Source organism: Oryza glaberrima, chromosome 2 (assembly GCF_000147395.1).
Source record: "Oryza glaberrima chromosome 2, OglaRS2, whole genome shotgun sequence".
NCBI lineage: Eukaryota > Viridiplantae > Streptophyta > Magnoliopsida > Poales > Poaceae > Oryza > Oryza glaberrima.
The window spans coordinates 6,476,591-6,494,244 of record NC_068327.1 but is presented as its reverse complement, the minus strand read 5'-3'; the positions used below and the strand labels follow the sequence as shown (position 1 = coordinate 6,494,244).

Below are 17,654 nucleotides of genomic sequence, written 5' to 3'. Positions count from 1 at the left end.
TATGCTTGAATATTGAGTTTTAAGTGTTTAGTGGGTATTAGCTTTATAAAAAGAAGGGGTAAGTGGCATTTCATAGTTACATTTTGTGCTAGACGCGTGTCAATTTTTTTTTCAAGTTCAGACCAGTCTTTCTGACAAAGGAAAAAAAAAACATTATGGTTTTTTAGATCAAAATTACGTAGTATGATTTATCAAATTTGTAGGGGTTTTGTACATTGTAAACTACACTCCCTTTTAAAAAAAATGCAAGACTGTATATATCATCCGTGTTTCAACTAGGATGCACACAAGGACATGCAAAAATAGATCAGAGAGCAACACCTGCAGTCAATGACAAGTGGGGACACAAGAGCCACAAAAACATAAGCAAGCCAACGGCCATTAACAACGCTGCAGCACCCAAATTTGGCCCCCAAAAAAAATGAAGAAAAAAAAAACAGTGAAACCTCCTGCAGTTTTTGGTTGGCTTGATCAAAAACCGGAGGAGGGAAGAAGAGGGAGAGGAGGAGAAGCAAAAGAATCCTTTTTTTTTTTTTTTGTCTCTTCCTCTTCTTTCCTGCTCCGACGATCTTTTTGCCGGCGAGGTGCGGGGAGCATGTACCTGTCGGCCTTCTCCTCCTCGGCGTCTTCGCACGGCAGCGGGGACAGCGAGGCCAGGGACAGCTCCACGGTGGTCGCCGTCGACCGGGACAAGAACAGCCAGCAGGCGGCCAAGTGGGCGGTGGACCGGCTCCTCGCCAGGGGCAGCGTTCTCCAGCTCGTCCATGTCAAGCCACAGCAAAATGGTAATGCTCCATGAATCTGCATGAACCAAAGCTAATCTTGTAATGCAAGAGATATCAGTGAGAGGAAAAAAACACTACTTTTTTTCTTGGTCGAATTGGAGAGATGCAATAATTGGATGTGGAAGAGAATGTGCATGGTTTGCATTGTGCCATCATGCAGTGAAAGTTTGCAGGAAGATGAAGAATTCAGAGACAACAAAATGGGCATGATTTTGTCGACAATGCACATTTTATTTGAAATGCATGTAGTTGTTTGGATTTCATGGGTTAGCTAATATTACGCATTTTCCCATCATGCAATGGAAGTTTGTAGGAAGATGGAAAATTCAGACACGACAAAATGGGCATGATTTTGTCGATAATACGCATTGTTTCAAAATTCTGCATATAGTTTGTTAGATTCCGGTAGCTAATTTATGTATTTTTCTCCAATTTACCCTGGTTTATTTAATTTCATCAACAAATTTCTTCATGCTGCAGCTGAAGCAGGAGCGGATGCAGAGATGCAACAGATGTTCATCTCATACAGAGGCTATTGTGCTCGTAAAGGGGTGAGTGCCAATAGAATATATAATTGCCCCAATATATATACTACTATCTTATCAGATACATGTTTTTTTTTCACTACTAGAATAAGATGACAATAACAAAATCAAATGGAACAAAATAAGCTCAAGAAATACTTACATTGCAAACTGCAGATGCAATTGAAGGAAGTGATCTTGGATGGCAGTGACATCTCCAAAGCAATAGTCGAGTATGCCACTAGCAACGCCATCACCGACATCGTCGTCGGGGCGTCGACGAGGAACACATTCATCAGGTGCATGATTGTTCATTCCTCCATGGCTGTGCTGTGCACCATTCCCCAATCCCTTGATAACCTGTAATAACTGAACACAGTCATGAACCTCGTGTCCTGCAGAAAGTTCAGAAATCCTGATGTGCCAACATGCTTGATGAAGATGGTGCCTGATTACTGCACAGTGCATGTCATCCACAAAGGGAAGGCAATCCAAGTCAAGGCAGCCAAAGCCCCAGCACCCTTTACCACTCTCCCTCCCAAACAGTACTCACAGTCAAGCATAGAATCTGATGGATATCCGAGGTAAGTTTGTCGATAAGGAATAATCGCTTCACTCAATAATTACATTGCAAAATGGTTTGAAGTAATCAGATTCTAAAATCTAAACATCTGTATGCAAATAAGTAGATATAGATATGTTTATCAGTCATGTCACTCGGTTTACCTTCTGAACTTGCTAACATAATACGAAATCATGTTCCGGGTTTGCTGAACAGATCAAGAGGAGACTGGAAGAAGATTTCCAATCAATCATCTCCAAAGGCAAAAAGACCATCGGTGGACCGACTATCTGGCTTTGCAAAAGCTCCAACCAGGGAAAGGCCTCTCTCTGGAGCTAGATCAGCACCCCCAAAGGATTTCGACGACTATATCGACTTCATAGCTCCTCCAAGGCCCTCGGTAACCCGTAGCTCCTTTTCAGATGATGTTGATTTTCCTTTGAGCTTGGAGTTGCCATCGATGGACTTCGGCGATTCTTTGGAGCTTTCGCTTTCCGCATCAATGTCCATGGAAAGCCTAAGCTCAGCTGGGGTAAGCAAGCACACCGGCAACATCAGTTTTTCTGCAGTTGATCAAAATCTTGGCGATCTGGAATCTTTTAGAGTATTGGACTTTGATCAACTCTTATTTTTGTGTCGTTTGAAATTCAGAAGGATGTCGAAACGGAAATGAGACGGCTGAGACTAGAGCTGAAGCAGACAATGGAAATGTACAACTCCGCATGCAAGGAAGCAATTGATGCTAAACAGAAGGTCTGCCCACTTCTATGTCGCTGTAAATTTCAACTATTATCTGAAATATTTTGAAACAATAGTGAATAATGATCAAATCAGCAGGCTGCTCAGATGCACCAGATGAAGATGGAAGAGTCCAAGAAGTACCAAGAACTCAGGAATGCTGAAGAGGAAGCCCTTGCTCTGGTCCAAATGGAGAAGGCAAAGTGCAGAGCCGCACTGGAAGCAGCAGAGGCTGCACAGAGAATTGCAGAGCTGGAGGCTCAGAAGAGACTGAGAGCAGAGTGGAAGGCGAAGCGCGAAGCCGAGGAGAGGAAGAGAGCAACAGAAGCAATGAACAACACTGATCTAAGGTACAGGAGGTATTCCATTGATGACATTGAAGCTGCCACCCATAAGTTTGACAAGGCACTCAAGATAGGGGAAGGTGGATATGGGCCGGTGTATAAAGCTGTCATGGATCATACTAATGTCGCCATTAAAATCTTAAGGCCAGATGCATCACAAGGGAGGAAACAGTTTCAGCAAGAGGTAAATCTAATATAGGAGTATCTAGTAAATTCTTCATCTTTTCAGTATATTCAGGGTTGTTTTGAGTTAACATATTAGTACAACCAAACTAAAACTGAATGCAATATTTTCTCTCACCATCAGGAAGCAAATTTTCTTTCTTTTGTTTTTGAAGGATTTAATGATCTGACAATGAGTTAGTTCAGAACATCGTTATTTCAATCATATGTTTTTGAAGACATTTTATCTTCCTACCCATATTTACCATTCAAATATCTAAATTATCTGCATGTCAATTATGCAAACGATAGTTATAACCAAGCTCATAAACTGCATGTAGTGAGAGTTTCTTCTTCTTTTTTTTGGGCAGATCAAATATATGATGTCAATTATGCAAAAGATAGTCATGTCATGATCAAGCTAATTACTCCCTCCGTTTCATATTATAAGTCGTTTTGACTTTGGTCAAATTCAAACTGCTTCAAGTTTGACCAAATTTACAGAAAATTAATAATAATATTTTCAACCCAAGACAAATATATTATAAAAATATATTCAATTATAGATTTAATAGAACTAATTATAGACTAATAAATTAGTCAAACTTACAACAGTTTGACTTTAACCAAAGTCAAAACGACTCATAATCTGAAACAGAGGGAGTAATTAATAAACTGCATGGTGATGAATAAGTTGTAATTTATTTATTTTGTTGTTCAGATAGAAGTGCTTAGCTGCATGAGGCATCCAAACATGGTGCTGCTGTTGGGAGCATGCCCGGAGTACGGGTGCCTGGTGTACGAGTACATGGACTACGGCAGCCTGGAGGACCGGCTGTGCCGGCGGGGGAAGACGCTGCCGATCCCCTGGAACATCCGGTTCCGCATCGCCGCCGACATCGCCACTGGCCTCCTCTTCCTCCACCAGGCGAAGCCCGAGCCGCTGGTCCACCGCGACCTGAAGCCGGCCAACATCCTCCTCGACCACAACTTCGTCAGCAAGATCAGCGACGTCGGCCTCGCCCGCCTCGTCCCGCAGTCCGCCGCCGCCGCTGAGGCCACGCAGTACCGGATGACCTCGACGGCGGGCACCTTCTGCTACATCGACCCGGAGTACCAGCAGACCGGGATGCTGACCACCATGTCCGACATCTACTCGCTGGGGATCCTGCTGCTGCAGATCATCACGGCGAGGTCGCCCATGGGGCTCACCCACCACGTCGAGAGCGCCATCGAGAGGGGGACCTTCCAGGAGGTGCTCGACCCGATGGTGACCGACTGGCCGGTGGAGGAGGCCTTGGTGTTCGCCAAGCTGGCGTTGCGGTGCGCCGAGCTGAGGAAGAAGGACCGGCCGGACCTCGGGAAGGAGATCTTGCCAGAGCTCAACCGGCTGCGCTGCCTCGGCCAGGAGTACGACGCCTCCAAGGTCAGCAGCACCAGCACCACCTGCTCCAGCTCCGCTCCCTACAGCTTCGGCGGCGACGACGTCTCCACGCCATGATCAGAGTCTCTGCTGCCTCCATCCTCCATGGCTGCTGCACCTGCAGCTGCAATGTATAGATGATTAAAAGGCACTGCTGCTGCTGCCTTCGCTCTGTGTGGACTGCAGCTGAGCTGATGATGTTACTTAATGGCGCAACATAGTTTGGGTGATTAATCATTAGCATGTAGATGATTAAGAGGAGAAAATTAAACCATGTAAAGGAAAGATTAAGGCAATGCATTTCTGTATGTAATGTAACATGCCCAAGATGCCAAGTGGGTGATGAGCAGCCTTTGGTTCTCAGATCATGTTTTGCGCATCTTTGTCATCGCCAGAGAAAACTTTTGGTTTGCTTCTATGACTAGCCAAGTACTCATGTGTTGCAACAGAATGTAAATACCACATTCGAAAAAAAAAAAAACTTTTCTTTGATGGGACCTCCTATGATTATCATACCTGCTCAAACAATTCTCACTCGTAGAATGACAACTTGTAAGTATCATCAATTAAATGCATGGGTTCATGGAAAAACAAGTCAATTTGTTGGCACCAAAATTGAACTCATGTACCAAGATCAAATTAAAGAGTCAGTTAGGGTAGGCAGTGCCAAAGTTTTTCGATTAATTTTATTTCACTATTTTTAGCAAGATGGAAGCACTTTGTCATTACTAAACTTGGCGCATGCATTTATCTAACCATGGGACACAAGTTAAACAGAAATCTAGTTTCCTGATGGCATGTGAGCTCCCAATCCGACGCACAATAGCTCTCTCTAGCTTGCAGCAAATGTAGCCTATGCAGAACGTTGAAGATCAGATTTAAAAAACACAAATACCTTTGAACAACAAGGAGAACATAATTTTAATTGGCCCTTATCTACTCACCATACAATCCTCTTAAAAATACACCCAGCTTCTGGGGGCCTAGCCCAATAGTATTCACACAAAAGGGAGTAATTGGACATAGCCTCCGCCTGAACATAAATTTACTAAGAAACTCAGAGATTACAGAAATCAAGAATTATATAACAAGGGCTCCAAACATGTTCATAAAAACAAGAGATCGTTACTAGAGGGATTGTTCAGAACATGCTATAAGGAGTGCTAAAAAAGTTTATACACTAGAAAAGGCAAGTCGCAACTTACAAGAGGCTGACAATCAAGAGGACCAATAATATATTCCTACCATTTTGATGAAATCTGGCTTCAGAACATGTTTCAAGTACCATCGAAACTAAAGCACTAACAAGTAAACATGTCGAGAGTGGGATATATAGAACTCCTTGCATTGTTTGGAATAATGAAAAAAAAATTGCATATCACTTGAGTTTGATGACCGGATTGATAGTACTGTTAATGACACCCAACAAACCTGTCAAACCTACTTTTTATTTACAGTTATAAATTCTAAATCCTGTACTAAAAAAAATAAAACCATCCTGTTCTGATTTGTGCATCTTATCCTATTATATACAGACTGCAATGAGGGTCATAGGCATAGTATATTGTACATCACCAAAATCAAGACTGAAACAAACAAGTGCAGAAGCAAAATCAGTAGAAGAGCACAAGGGGGCGGTTGCGGTTTTGTTCAATCACCTTCTGCCTGCACAAGCACAAGAAGGAGAGAGCAGTGAGAAGGAGGCCAGCGTGTCCGGTGCCGAGGGGCAGGTGCCGTGCTCTTGGCCCTTGCTCCTCCCGCACAACTGTACAGGCGCATGGGATTGGGCTGAGTGTCTTCCCGGGCGGCAAGAATGGGATGGTATAGCGGCGGGCGGCGGGCAGCGACGGGGGGAGGACGGCGCCACGAGCTGCGAGCTGCGAGCGTGCGGGAGGGCGGGCGGCGCCGGAGAATCCTCTGCGCCGTCGCCTCCTCCTCCTCTCTCCGCCCCGTCGTCCCCCGTCGCCGCCCGCTCGTTGCTCTCCTCTTCCCGTCCTCCGTCTCTGTATTTGGGATAGAAGTAGCTCATACACCCTCCGTCCCGTCTTATTTAATTTTTTTTATAATTACTATTTTTATTGTTATTAGAAGCATATTCACTTAGATGTTATTTTTAACCATACCATCTTTTTTTATAAAGTTAAATAAAATATATACGTTTAGTTTGTTGCCAAATTTAGTAAATACATAAGAAATCCTGCTAAAATTTTAGCAATATTGTCATCTTGCCAAAATTTGGTAAGGTTTATTTTGGCTACAATCTAAATAGGCCCTAGACGATAAAATATGAATAATACTTTATGTGACTATTTTTTAAAACTTTTTTATAAATTTTTTAAATAAAACAAATGGTCAAATGTTGGACACGGATTTAAATAAGACGGAGGTAGGACTTTACAATGGAAAAATATAACAAACTAACAAGTCACTATATTCTTTATTTTGGGATAGAGATAACTAATATTTTATAAAACTTCCATATTTGTATTTTAGAATAGAGGTAGCTAATGTTCAAGAACTGAGGGCAAGTACTATAAGCAAATAGTTAAATATCACCCTAAATTAAGTGGTAACCTCCACATAAATTTTAAGAAAGATATGAGAGTATCAGAGATATTAGTATTTGTATACTGGAGGTGATGCATTGATTGTATGGGTTGTCTCTTAGTTCATGGGTGAATAAAATAGATAAATTTAGAGGTGGTAGTCACATCTACCATAGCACTTGCCCTGAGTAGTAGTACTAGTTCTAGTACTAGTTAGCTAGGGAGTAGGATGCTAAAAAAAAAATACTTACTCCGTCCAATTTTAAGTGCATCTATGGTTTTCCGCGTCCAACTTTAATCGTACGTCTTATTTAAAAAAAATTGAAAAAAAATACCATAAGTCACGAGTAAAGTATTATTCATGTTTTATCATCTCATAAACAACAAAAATATTAATTATAAAAAGAATTTCAAATAAGACGGACGATCAAAATTATGTGCGAAAACTTACAGTTGCATTTAAAATGAGACGGAAGGAGTACTTCCTTCGTCCTAAAATGTAGACATTTTTAAGATTGGCACGAGTATTAGAGAAAATGTGTGATTGGTTGAAAAGAGAAAATAGATGGAGAAGAATGGTTATGGTTGGTTGAGATGAGGAGATAGGTGGAGAAATAGCTTCATTTTGGAACACGAAACTGTGCTATAAATAGCTACATTTTGAAACAGATGAAGTAGAATCATTGTTGTTGCTGGATATAATTTAGTAACGGCTAATATCTTTCATAATACTTATCATACTCCATCAGTCCAACAAAGTACACTTTTACCAATGACACGGATAAATTTGTTTTCCCATTGGACTATACGCGTGAATTTAATGAGATCGACCTCTCATAAACCATAACCTAAAAATACGCCTTTTTATGGCATAGATTTAAAATATTAGAAGTGAAATTATTATGGGATGGAGGGAGTATCTTTTTTATATTTGCAGTCAGGGCCTCGTAGCCCTAATATTTGACGTAAGAATGCTCGATTGTGTACGAAAGATGCTCATTAATTTCCCAGATTCTGGCAATGTTGAACTGCCAGGGCAACATTTGCATGCAATTCATGTCCGGATGTCCCTATCAAATACTCCATGCAAATTGCAATTGCATCTATCAAACTGACATAACCAGGAGAAACTGGTCCATAGATGCAAGTATCAGGGGCATGCAACAGGTCGTCTAACCCACCAAGTTCTTATTACTAACTTGTTGCTGGAGAGTACGCATCTTACACGCTAAGACAACGGCGCAGGAAAAGATCGGTCGTCTCAGTGGTCGTGAGAAATTTCCTTGAGGACATTGCCCAGGTTAGCTTCGGCCCTGGTGCTCTCCACCCATTTGGCATTGATCCTCACTCTCTCGATGCTCTGCTTCACCGTCCTCGCGATGTTGGCCTTCGTCCTGCTCTTGAAGAACTCCTCCGCGTCGTCGCCCATTTCATCGGTGCGCAGCTGGAACAATTTTCGACACCGAGTCAGGAAAATTTACAATGTAACGATAATGGCATGTGTATGTGAGCACGTTGAAAATAAGGTGTACTGTGTACCGGTGAGACGGTGGTGGAAACAAAATAGGTGAGAAGAGTTCCAGAGAAGGTGTCTGAAATGTAGTCCCACTTTTCCTGAACCATAAAGAAGCATGGTGTCAGTAGAAGAAACAGGAAGTAGAAAGGCGAATCGAGGAAAATAACATATTTGTAAGCACCTTCAACCATGTCCATGCCACCTCATGTCCCGCTGCACCGACTCCTCTAAGCAAAAATATAGAGTCCTGATTCCTCACCTGTTCATTCATAAAATGTTGTGAGTTATGCTTATCACATGAGATAAAGTTTTGGCTGTATCATGTAGAATGTGAAGGTGTTTACTGATTCCTGTATTTACCTCAGGTGACAGCATGAAGTCCAGTGTATCACGAACAACATCAGGATCAGGGCAAGATGCTAGAGAACCTACATAAGGAGGAACGGAACTTATAAAAGGTCCCAAGTCCCAACTTCAGACAGACAATGTCACCTATGTCAAAATAAATATTAAATGCATATTTGACTAACCTAAAATTCTGACTTTTTCCTGGCTCAGATCAGTTTCTTTATAGATCTTCAATAGTGATTCATAGCCGGCTCTGTTTGATTTGTTCACTGTCTGCATCAAAGCAACATATGCCGCCTACAAAACAGGAAGATGGTTAAAAAGAAGATCTGAGTGCAGATAGTTCGCATAGTTACATAGCTATACAAATAGGAAAAATACATGGTGGAAACCACATCTTAGGCAGAAACTTGGAAACTTTTTTATAAAATTTTCAAAAAATCTCAAAAAGAATCACACATGTAGGTAATATGTAAATAAACAACCCTACAAAGTTTCATGAACAAACTCAACTTCATTAATGAGATATAAAATTAACAAATAACACTATTCCTGTTAATGAGATATAAAATTAACAAATAACCCCAACATAATGTGCAGTAAATTACAATGCTAACCTTTCGAACATCTGGAGGGAGTAGTGGTGTTTCTCTATCTTCCACAAAGATGTTAAATCGGCGTACAGCTTCATTTATTGTAGCTTCATGGCCAAGTTCTGCCAGAGCAGTTAAAAGTGTACCTCTCAATAATGCATCCAAGTGACCCTCACCGCTTTTAGCATCCCAACCAATTCTCCTGCAAAGGATTCCTGAAAGTTTAGGAGGTTGTAGGACAAAATATTCTTCCATTATGGAATGGCATCATACAGAACTTACTGTGCAAATGGCTCAAGAAAGTCAATCAGGAACTTTTTCAGCTTGCCCAACCCCTCAGGAGCAGCAACAGCCACCATCTCGACAATGCTCAGACTTGTCTATCAAGCCAAGAATTGAAATGCTTAGAACAGAATCAATCTAACAAAAACATTTGTCGGGTAGAAAGATCTATACATCTATGACACGGGCGAGCACAGTATACTCGGTTTCATCCTTGTACGCAGCAACCAAATGCAATAAGGAGACTAGCTTCTGTTTGCCAGCCATACAGAGGGCATATGTGTCATCAAGTACACCTGTACCAAACAATAATATTGTAAGAACAGTTGCGCAGGGTAACATCCACTTATAAGATGCTTCTGTAAGAACTTTACCATATCTGTCTGCTGCACTCAGTTTGTTGGCTTCAATTGCATATCTAAGTCGAGATGCAAGTTCCTCATCATAGCTCACTCTATAGAAGCCAGTCTGATTGACATTAAGTTTAATCCAGAAGTCTTCTTTCTTTTGACATTCTACAAGCCCTGACAAATTAAAATCCTCTTGCTTTCCATTAAAAAGGAACTTCTCTTGACGTGAGTACGAACAGCAACACAGTGTGATGGGAACCACCCATTGCCCAACTCCTTCAGCCCCGCTTGATAGGAACTGTGTCTGCAAGAGATAAGACCAGGTGCTAATCACAAATCCTCCAAATAGAAACAATAATATTTTTTTAGGATGCAAAAAGGGTTAGATAGAGGGAAGGAAGTCCACCTTATAGTGAAAAAAGAAAGGAAAGTCTTACCTGCTCCATCTCTAGCTTTCCATCCTTGAGCTTCACATTAACAACAGGGTACCCTTGCTGCTTTGTCCATGAATGCATTAATGTTTTCACTGGTTCACCAGACCCCTCTTCAAGGGCAGCCCACAAGTCCTCAGTCTTGGCATTTGAATATGCGAACTTTTCGATGTATGCGGCCAGAGATTTCTAGCAAAAAGAACAAACAAACTTCTTATTTCCAATGAGAAGCAAAAAATGAAACCTCATGCAAACTTGTGTTCCAAAGAATATTATTAGTAATAACTAATTCTGCGCCTAGTTAATTCCTCAGGTAACATACTACTCCAAATATTAAGGTCCTAATAAAAAGCTTATGCAGGCTGATAAACAGTCTTTAAAAAAACAAATATAAAAAGCAACCATTCTGCCATCCATTTGTATTTTCCAAAATAACAAAGGGAACATCTCTGGTCTAGAATTTAAAAGAGGACCAGCGGTAGTTATAGTGAGTTTATGCTAATCCTGTGGTTATATAATCAAAGAGTGTATCATTTGTAAGATCTTTTTAAATATTAAACCATGTACACATGTATGTATGTACATGCCTACTTGGCCAGTTTAGTTTTAGATTTGAAGATAGTCGTTTGGTGTTTTGTAAAATTAGAATTTACAGTACGTATTTATTTGAAAACTGTAGCACTACATGGGGCAGCACACTAGTACATGCATCACAAACCTGAAAAGTTTCAGCCCCAAGATAGCTTTGCAGCATCCGAATAACAGCAGCTCCTTTCCTGTAGCTTATAGCATCAAATATTTCATCTATTTCATCAACGTGATTTACGTCGACCTGAAAATAGCATACATAAATTTGCGATGTAAGTCTTAGTGTAAGTTTGCAATGAAAGATCTTGGTAACACTGGCATCAAAAGTATAGTAAAATTTTTTAAGTGTTTTTTAAGAAAACTTAAATGAAACTGAAAAAACAGTTAGATGAAAACAAACCTATTATTAGAAATATGCAGCTATATATCAAACATTACCTCAATTGGATGTGACCCTGCAAGGGCATCTAACTTGAAACCTGTTGTAGATTCCTCAAGAAATTGGGTCCAAACATTCCATTCAGGAAAGAAATTGTCTGCAGCTAAGTAGGAGACCTGCAAAAGGAAAAAATCAAATGAGCAACATAAAAATGTAAATTTTCTATATATTTGTACTCTTGATTGTTTTGTTCTTACCCATGTCGCAAAACCCTCGTTAAGCCATAGGTGTGTCCACCACTCCATCGTCACAAGATTTCCAAACCACTGGTGAGCTAATTCATGGGCTACCACAACTGCAACCTGAACAGTGGAATAAGAGATTAGCTACGTATCTTACAGAAGGATGGTATCAATTAAACATGACAACCAAAACGGATATGAATATCAGAAATTATTAAATCTTTAAATGATGACTCAAAGGACCCATCGGTGTACTATCCAGTTATTAATTTGCTGATAAGAAAAATTTCTGGTCACACCATCAGATCAACATTTGTTTAGCTGATAAATCAAATTGGGTGGATAAATCATGTGTAATGGTGACCATGAATCATATTGCAATATTAGCATAAATAATCAAAATAATAAAATTAAAATAGTGTCCTACCCTTTGCTTATTCGCAGCTGCAGAGTGTTTCTCATCAAATAACAAAGCTGTTTCACGATATGTAACCAAGCCATAGTTCTCCATTGCTCCAGAGGCAAAATCAGGAATGGCAATCATGTCCATTTTTGGGAGTGGGTATGGCACAGCAAAATACCTAGCAACGTAAAGGAATTGTCATCAGCTGGATCATGTATGACAGTAAGTCAATTAAGGGTTGATGCATATGTCTCAAGTCTTAACAGTTCCTCAAATTATATAACTATGAAATGATACATCATTTGAATGCCTCTTCTAAAACTCATAACATCCAGAAATAGCTCATAATGTAATATTTGATTTGACTCTAATAGATATAGAAAAAAGGTTTTCCAATAGAATGAAATATATCTGTCAACCTGCAGAAGTTAAAGTTTGCAGATTTGCATATGTAGAGAGAGAGAGAGAGAGAGAGGCAGACTATATAAGTATCATTCAATGGTATTTATTTGGCAACGACAAGTTCCAGAAATTCCTCAGCAATACTACTGGTATCAAAAATAATCAATGTCTAATGAGCACTGTAATAGCAGCATAACTGCACAAGATAACTCTGCTAATCAAATAATCAATACTAAGGCAGAGGAACAGATAATTACTCCTTGAAGAGGACCAGTGTCTTCACAGCAACCTCTAGTGCAAACTTTCCCTGGGCACTCTTGCCAACTTGAGTGTAAACACGAACCCTAGTGCCTGCAAGTAAAATAAAGACAAGGCCAATTAAATTGAAGACATGAGCCACAAAAAGGTGAAAGCTAAAATAGGTGTGATAGTGAGATAATGAAAGAGTTACAGTACCATCAGTGGTGAAAGCTTCCACATAGTCGAACATGCCAACAATAACAGCCACTAGGTATGTTGACATTATTGGTGTTTCTTGAAAATAGACAGCTTTGATAAGGCCATTGACCTTCTCTTCAACCACTGGCATGTTTGACAATGCAACGGTCTCAGACGGAACTTCTAGAGTAATTTTGAATATAGCCTGTAACGAAGAAGGAGAGATTAAACCCACATTATATTTTCTGTTTAACCTAAAGTCCCTTAATATTTAACTCCTCTTCATATGCACTTTTAACCAGTTGGTGCAGAGAGTCAGAATGTAGTTTTCTTTGGTATGGTAAAGGATGAGCTGCAGATGTTATTCTAGACCTATTTTGATTCCAGAAGGAAAACAAATATGGCATAGGTTCAGAAAATGAGCAACAAAATCAAACAATGCATGCCCTGCTCTATATCATTATATCCAATGGGCACTAGACACTCGTCTACTCATAACTCATATATAAAGATGAAATCAGGCAACATGTAATCAGTCTATACCCTAGAGTTTAAGGATGAATCGAACATGTGGAGTGACTGTTCAGTTTATATCATCCAAAGCTATGGAAGGTAAAAAAAAAAAAGTGAAAATACATAACTAACCCTAACGAATTTAAATCCTAACCATCAAACTCGGGGATAACAAATGAGATAGCACCAAAAAAAATTCCATGGACTCCATGAAGCGATAACAAGAAGAACTGAAGCCCCACGTGGCACAATATGTCCATTTAGGGACATAATTTGTTTTGTCCTCAACTAGACATCACACTGAGTGAGATTGAACGTAAGCACCATGCATGGCCCAAAACACTTATTCCCCATGAAGCAGAAATAAAAATAACACATATAGTACTAGCTTGAGATACCAGGAGTCAAAAAAAAAAGGCAAGGAAGTGTAGACCTTAAAAGAGGGCTCATCCCAACAAGGAAAACAACGCCTTGCGTCAGCAGGTTCAAACTGGGTTACCGCCATGTTCTTCTTCTCCCCATTGAGTTCATACACACTAGAGACAACACAATACATTACATATATATATTTATTAATTTACAAATAAACTTTTTTTAACCAGGGAGGAGAGGCCCCCACAGTATATTAAGATTTAATAAAAGATATTTACAGAGTTTATGTACATGAGACAAAATATTTACAAGTAAACCTTTTCACCACAAAATGAGTACCTTCTGTAGAAGCCATGCATCTTGTCGTTCAGAGTTCCCTTGAATGCAATTACTAAAGTTCCCTCCCCTACAGGAAGAACCTCATTGAAGCGGATAATCAGGATCTCATCCTCTGGCACATTGGTAACCTCCGCTGGGTGCAGCTCCTAATGCAAAAGATAGAACGATCCTTATGAAGAAAATACATAACAAAATGCTAGGATATTATTTGCAAAACCATCCTCGGCCCAAAAAAATAAAGATCGCTACTTCCTAGCCATCATTATTTTGGCTCTAACCTCAACCTACCAAATTAAAGATATGGAAACACAAACCTTAAATTGAAGCTAACTATTACAAGCACAGGCCTTCTACTTATTATGAGTATTCTAAATAATTAAATCACATCCCGATTTCCTGACACTTTCAACTGCGGCAACGACCCCCTATCTAAATCTAAAACCCTTAGGATGCAAGATCATGAGGCCTACGATAAAGGCTATAAAAAGATCGAAATATCCAAAGACATTTTTAGTAGAAAAAAAAACATAAGCCCTAACAAGTTCCGATAACTGAAGTAAATGTCAACTTCCCCCTAATTTTTCGACTCGAGAGATCAAACCCTTAATCCACCGAAAACAACATATACCTGTCACGCCCAAACCCCCCACCCTCACGCGAGTAGATCGAACCCACGGCCGGCCACCACCCAAAGCGCCAGGGAGAAACAAAAGCGAATCTATATCTACCTGCTCGGCGCCATGGGGCTTGAACTGGACGCCCCCGGGGGAGACCTCGAGCTCGGCGGCGTTGAGCACGAGGAACCTGGTGGGCGCCGTGACGTCGACGGAGACGTCCACCGATCCCGTGAAGGCGCACCCGTCGAGGTCGGGGACGAGCCGCAGGTCGTACCGCCGGGGCGCCGCGAACCCCGGGAGCCTCGCCTGGCCCCTGAACTGCTCCGCGCTCTGCTCCGCCGCCGCCATGGCCGCCGCCGCCGCCGTCGCCGCCCGCGGCGGAAGATGAGGAAGAAGAGTTGTGCAAGCCTCGGAGACGGCGAAAGATTCGGTGAGATTTTGCGGTTTTTTGGAAGGGGGTTTTCGGGGAGATGGGGAGTATTATAGTGGGGTTTCGTTGCTTTAAGATTCGTGCATCAGTTCGTTGGCCGTACGGCTTGGGCACGAATACGATTATCTCTGCTGTTTTTTTTTTTTTTTACTTTTTGGGTTTTTTTCCTTTTTTTTTTTTGTATTTAAGCACATGCAACCTTTTAATTACGAATTTGAGTACATGATTTTTGAATTTTTGTTTCTAAGCAACATGCCTACGTGACCACGTCGATCCGGTTGACCTGATGTTGGTCAAAACAAATGAGTTGTTTGTTTAACTAAATGTCCAAGAGATTAATGTGCTTTTCGCTGTAACGTGCAGGAATCATCAGCCTTGATAACTCTCCTTCGCCTTCTTAAAAAAAATACTCTCTTCTTTGCCAACCAAAAGCAATCATGTGCCTTACTATATTTAGATTACACTGAAAAATGTATATGTTACGATTGAAAGCTGATTGATATGCAAAACTAGTATGCAAAACAAATGAAGATTACTAATTAGCACAAATTATGATTAATTTTGATGATCCTTATGGATGAATTAGATTTGAATCGTAGCAAAAATGTTACACATACTATGGTGGTGTTTGAATATCCCGAAGATAAAGATGAAGATGAAGATTAAGTGTTTCACGTAAAACGAGGTTGTAATAACGTGTGATTAATTGATTTTTAATTATTTCAAACTTGAAAAATAGATTAATCTGGTATTTTTTAACAACTTTTATATAGAAAGTTTTCGCACAAAACACACCGTTTAGCAGTTTGAAAAGCATGCCACGAGTATCTAAAATTTAATCCAACTTTTGTTGGAGAAAATACAGGGCCATGTTGTTCTGATTTCTGAAACAAAAGCCAACGGGCCAATTGGAGGTAAGCTGTTGGTGTATACGTATACGTATGTAGTACTCATCAATTCAGCATCCAATTAGTTTTGCTCATAACAGTTCAATAGAAATCACCACTCAAGTAGCATCCTGCCTAGTGCCTACAAAGTTAAATGTGTGTTTGGCGTGCTTGTATTTGGAAATACGGTGTTGCATGTGTTTAGATGTAAAAAAATCGGGGTTTTTTAGATTAGTAACAAAGAGAGGTTATTTGATTCGGTATAGGTTGTCACAGTGTTGTCGTAACATGCATTGTTCTTCAATAATTGATATTTTAACACAAACACCCAGAATTAAACGATTCTGTAAAATAATTTATAATATGGATCTAATTAAGTTGGTGCACAAGATTTAAGGCTTATCTTTCCACTTATACTTACCAGCCAAAATTTAAAATTTCAACCTTAAATTTGGAGTTGATTTTTCAGCCTTTATTTTTAGATCCTTAAGAATACGTATATAAAAATTTTATTCGTGAATTATTTTTCATTTGTAAATATGCCGTTTGACTTATTCTCCAATAAACCGTCTGATAGCCTCCTTAGTGAGGTAACAACTAGATGTACGTCGAAAAGAATATAAGTTAACCATACCTGTTCACCCTTAAACTTTTAAATAGATTTAGCAAAAGGGAAAAAGAAAAATGCAAGAGATATAGTAGGCCCCACCTATCATTCACTACATTAAAGGCATATTTGGTAGAGCTCCAACTCTTAAATTTAGCTCCGAGAGTTGGGTCTGGAGTAGAGTTGTGGACCTGCCTAAACCTAGCTTCACCTCTCTAGTTCATTTTGTGAGAGAGCTCTACTCCCATTTTAAGTGGAGCTAAAACTGTTTGGCTGAGCTCCAGCTCTAAGAGAGATGGAGCTGAAGCTGGAGCTGTGCCAAACATGCCCTAATAGATGGTAATTCCACACAATGTTGCGAGAGAATTATGTTGTAAAATAGTATATATAAATTGTAAAAAAAAATTCCAACTTACTATATGATTTTCCTTCATGTGTTTATACCTTTTGTATTTCATTAATTATCCAAAAATTATAAATGATTGAGTTGTACGGTGTGGTTTTGTGGAGAAGGGATGCAATTTGCATCCTTGATGAATCTTCCAAAGACTAAAAATAATTGAGGCGATGTGGTTTCATGAGAGAATACAAAATTAGTATTTAACTACACTTAATGGGGATAAACTTTATTGATACTAGATGATACCCGGCTTTTGCTACAAAATAAATGGATGCATACATGGTAAATATTATAGAAATGATGAGTGTTAAATATCGTAAAAATGATGTGATAAATATGATTTAACATACTTATATGTTAAACTCTATAATATTATATTTTATATGATACATTACTTGCATGTATTTTAAAATGATATATGGTAATGGCTAGT

General features: G+C 39.8%; 2 protein-coding genes and 1 long non-coding RNA gene across 3 annotated transcripts; 1 reads left to right on the top strand and 2 right to left on the bottom strand.

Annotated features, from left to right (window-relative positions):
* The first annotated feature begins 421 nt into the window (after nt 1-421).
* Nucleotides 422-4,616, top strand: LOC127762252 (U-box domain-containing protein 35-like). Its single transcript, XM_052286691.1, has 8 exons — nt 422-785; nt 1,266-1,336; nt 1,487-1,608; nt 1,711-1,893; nt 2,088-2,403; nt 2,523-2,624; nt 2,709-3,137; nt 3,837-4,616. Exons 1-8 carry the CDS (start codon nt 422-424, stop codon nt 4,614-4,616), a joined length of 2,367 nt encoding a protein of 788 aa, XP_052142651.1.
* Nucleotides 4,617-5,047: 431 nt separating this feature from the next.
* Nucleotides 5,048-6,546, bottom strand: LOC127762254 (uncharacterized). Its single transcript, XR_008015465.1, has 3 exons — nt 6,197-6,546; nt 5,483-5,571; nt 5,048-5,391 (listed from the first exon to the last, which is right to left on the bottom strand). It is a non-coding gene; the product is annotated as an uncharacterized LOC127762254 (long non-coding RNA).
* Nucleotides 6,547-8,063: 1,517 nt separating this feature from the next.
* LOC127763011 (aminopeptidase M1-A) lies at nt 8,064-15,340 on the bottom strand. The gene is made up of 19 exons (XM_052287565.1): nt 15,009-15,340; nt 14,281-14,426; nt 14,003-14,105; nt 13,075-13,261; nt 12,876-12,969; nt 12,241-12,394; nt 11,829-11,933; nt 11,631-11,747; nt 11,323-11,436; nt 10,611-10,793; nt 10,198-10,477; nt 9,998-10,119; nt 9,824-9,921; nt 9,566-9,743; nt 9,131-9,245; nt 8,961-9,028; nt 8,782-8,859; nt 8,624-8,698; nt 8,064-8,528 (listed from the first exon to the last, which is right to left on the bottom strand). Exons 1-19 carry the CDS (start codon nt 15,243-15,245, stop codon nt 8,346-8,348), a joined length of 2,637 nt encoding a protein of 878 aa, XP_052143525.1. The 5' UTR covers nt 15,246-15,340; the 3' UTR covers nt 8,064-8,345.
* Between the last annotated feature and the right edge of the window lie 2,314 nt (nt 15,341-17,654).

Excerpts from the sequence above, each read along its gene's own strand:
- LOC127763011 (XM_052287565.1), bottom strand. The coding sequence starts at position 15,245 with ATGGCGGCGGCGGAGCAGAGCGCGGAGCAGTTCAGGGGCCAGGCGAGG. Across the intron at positions 11,437-11,630 it reads CAGGGTCACATCCAATTGAG|GTCGACGTAAATCACGTTGA; the intron begins GTAATGTTTGAT and ends TGCTATTTTCAG. Across the intron at positions 9,744-9,823 it reads TTTCTTGAGCCATTTGCACA|GAGAATTGGTTGGGATGCTA; the intron begins GTAAGTTCTGTA and ends AATCCTTTGCAG.
- LOC127762252 (XM_052286691.1), top strand. The coding sequence starts at position 422 with ATGAAGAAAAAAAAAACAGTGAAACCTCCTGCAGTTTTTGGTTGGCTT. Across the intron at positions 786-1,265 it reads TGTCAAGCCACAGCAAAATG|CTGAAGCAGGAGCGGATGCA; the intron begins GTAATGCTCCAT and ends TTCATGCTGCAG. Across the intron at positions 1,894-2,087 it reads GAATCTGATGGATATCCGAG|ATCAAGAGGAGACTGGAAGA; the intron begins GTAAGTTTGTCG and ends TTTGCTGAACAG.